The sequence below is a fragment of the Saccostrea cucullata genome, unplaced genomic scaffold (genome assembly GCF_032062105.1).
Source record: "Saccostrea cucullata isolate Sc308-1 unplaced genomic scaffold, CSIRO_AGI_Scuc_v1 ctg854, whole genome shotgun sequence".
Lineage (NCBI taxonomy): Eukaryota > Metazoa > Mollusca > Bivalvia > Ostreida > Ostreidae > Saccostrea > Saccostrea cuccullata.
In genome coordinates this window covers 290,001-292,500 of record NW_026934639.1, presented here as the reverse complement: position 1 = coordinate 292,500, position 2,500 = coordinate 290,001, and the positions used below count along the sequence as shown (strand labels likewise).

The 2,500-nt window shown below is 33.0% G+C and overlaps 1 protein-coding gene across 1 annotated transcript in view; it reads right to left on the bottom strand.

Annotated features, from left to right (window-relative positions):
- LOC134241106 (1-phosphatidylinositol 4,5-bisphosphate phosphodiesterase eta-2-like) overlaps window positions 1-2,500 on the bottom strand; it is a 24,466-nt gene that overhangs the window by 812 nt on the left and 21,154 nt on the right. Inside the window, 3 exon segments of the mRNA XM_062723194.1 lie at window positions 1-94; window positions 423-542; window positions 806-952. The exon segment at window positions 1-94 is cut by the window's left edge and continues 812 nt beyond it. Coding sequence (XP_062579178.1) covers window positions 454-542; window positions 806-952 — 236 coding nt within the window. The 3' untranslated portion in view covers window positions 1-94; window positions 423-453.

The window sequence follows — 2,500 nt, the reverse complement described above, 5'->3', positions numbered from 1 at the left end:
TATGATTCTCTTAGGTAAACTGCTGCTGCTAACAGAAACTGCTGCTTTTCTGAAATCTCTGTGACAACTTTGTCATATGGATATAAGTTGAATGCTGTAATACAGAAAATCTAGTATAAAATATTTTCCTTCCTTTAATTACTGCAGTATGTCATGTGATATATATATAAAAAACTATAAATACTGTGAACATATTACTCTTGGCATGTATAATTTGGTGGAAATGAATTTTTCAACAGTTCTCATAAATTTGTTTTAACAGTATTTTCATGTAGTGAATATAATGTATGTACAAGACATTTAGCGATGTACTTGATTTAGCGTATTCTGCTTTCTGCCAAAATTGCTAAATAAAATGTCGATAATTGTAATATGTTTACAAAAATAGTCATGCTGGAACATTGTTTTTTTTTTATTTATACCTTTGTAATGTCACAACACACTACTGTGGAATTAAGCTTCCTTGATTTCTACTTTCAGAAGTATCAGTGCCTGGGGTATTTTTTCTCCTCGCTTATTGAGTAAAGAAAACTGTCGATAACCTGCAAATCAACACAGGATTTCACTTTTTATCATGTGCAAAATATAACAGTACCCACTGCTTAAAGCTGAATAATCAAAATCAAGCACTTCAGAAGTAAAAGCTTTTATAGGGCCCCTTTGCATATCATTTATGTTGTTCAACCTTCCTTGGATTCAGTATCCTTATAGCAGTCTCTGATTCTCTTCAATAGTTTGTTTTTTTTTTTGAGATTTAAGAATGTAAAAAATAAGATAAGTCCTTTCATTAAAAATAAAACATTACCTTCTTGAATGGAATGGAATGGTAGAGAGAAGTATCCGATGAAATCATCCACGTATCTGTCGTGATCATAGATGACAAATCGCAGGACAGCCAGATCAGGCTGGTTAATGACAAACGACACATCTTCATCCCAGCGAGGGTTAAATCCTGTAATTAATACATATCAATTGTCTAGTCATCAAACAATATTATTCTCAAGGAAATAGTATTTTGATTTGCAAACTCTCTGGTCTCTATAAAAGGAAGCTTACACCCATTATTGTCCTTCACAATAATACAGTCATTCTTATTGGACGGAGAGTGAGAGCAAGTCACATGCAGGGGGACAATTTGTGATGTTACCCTCATGTACAAGTGTGAAAAGTTCATTGTCTATCTTCAGATGAAACTGAGCTACAGAGATATGACTTTGTTGTCTCCCTTTTGAGAGCAAAAGCATGTCGCAATGACAAGTACTTAATTTGATTACCGTATAACTGGTTTTTAATGCGGGTGCAAATTTTTGCGATTTGATTCTGAAATAGGTATATTTATTTTTTGCGATTTTAATTTTTGCGATTTCACTTTGACAATAAAGTCTATTTTTATTGAATTTATTACAAGATATTTAAACAATAAAGTCTATTTTTATCTTTTATTGAACAAACCAAAGCAATTTAAAATACAGGTGACTCTCGATGGATTGAACTCCGATCTCTCGAAGTGAACCTCCGGTCCCGTTTTTTTCCTCTATATAACTAAGCAAATTTACTCCTGATCTCTCGAACTTCTATCTCTCGAAATTCTCTATCTCTCGAACCAAAACCTGGGTCCCGTTACACATATTTCATTGAATTTTACTCTCTATCTCTCGAAGTTTTGATTGCGCTTGTATGTACACGCCAATCAAGCGTAAAATAGATGCAGTCTGGACTTACCCGGAAACAGTGAAGGCCTTGGGCTGTTAATTGGGTGTTTACATAGATGACACTACACCTGTGGGTCGTCCGTGTGTTGTTATAATTAATGGGTTATTATTCACAGGGTAAATTAGAAACAAAGTCACAATTATTTTGAATTGAAACCGAGACGATAATTCTTTGAAATTAATTTATAAAAGTTCGTTTCAGTAAGTTCCCATAGACTATGAACTTTCATTTATGATTATAAAGAGTTTATATAATCCCAGTATGGGAAATATTACACAAGAAATTCTTTTCTCAAGGACAGAATACCGATTAAGAAAAATCTGGTAAACACTGGTGAAGGACCCGATCAAGCCGCAGAATAGCCAAACCGACAATTGCTATTCGGGTTTCATATAAATAAATCATGAAATACAATGTAGGAACAAATAAATATTGAATCTTTAGGAATTCGTTTTATTTATTCGAAAAACAATCATTGCTGTTGATATCAAGTATTACCTGTAAAATACGATTGAAAACGTGCAATGGCATTATTTACATATACTTCCGGTATCTGTAAAAGTAGAACTTCGATGATCGCAACTGAAAATTCCAGATTTTATTTACGTATTTTTTTGCGATTGAATTTTTTGCGATTAAGACTTGATCGCAGAATTTCGCAAAAAATAGCACACCGTAGAAAAATCCAGTTATACGGTATTTATTAAATGTTTCAATCGACTCCTGGCCAAAATAATTTGAGAGCAGCTTATAAATGCATACATTCTATCCATATAGAAGTAAACTG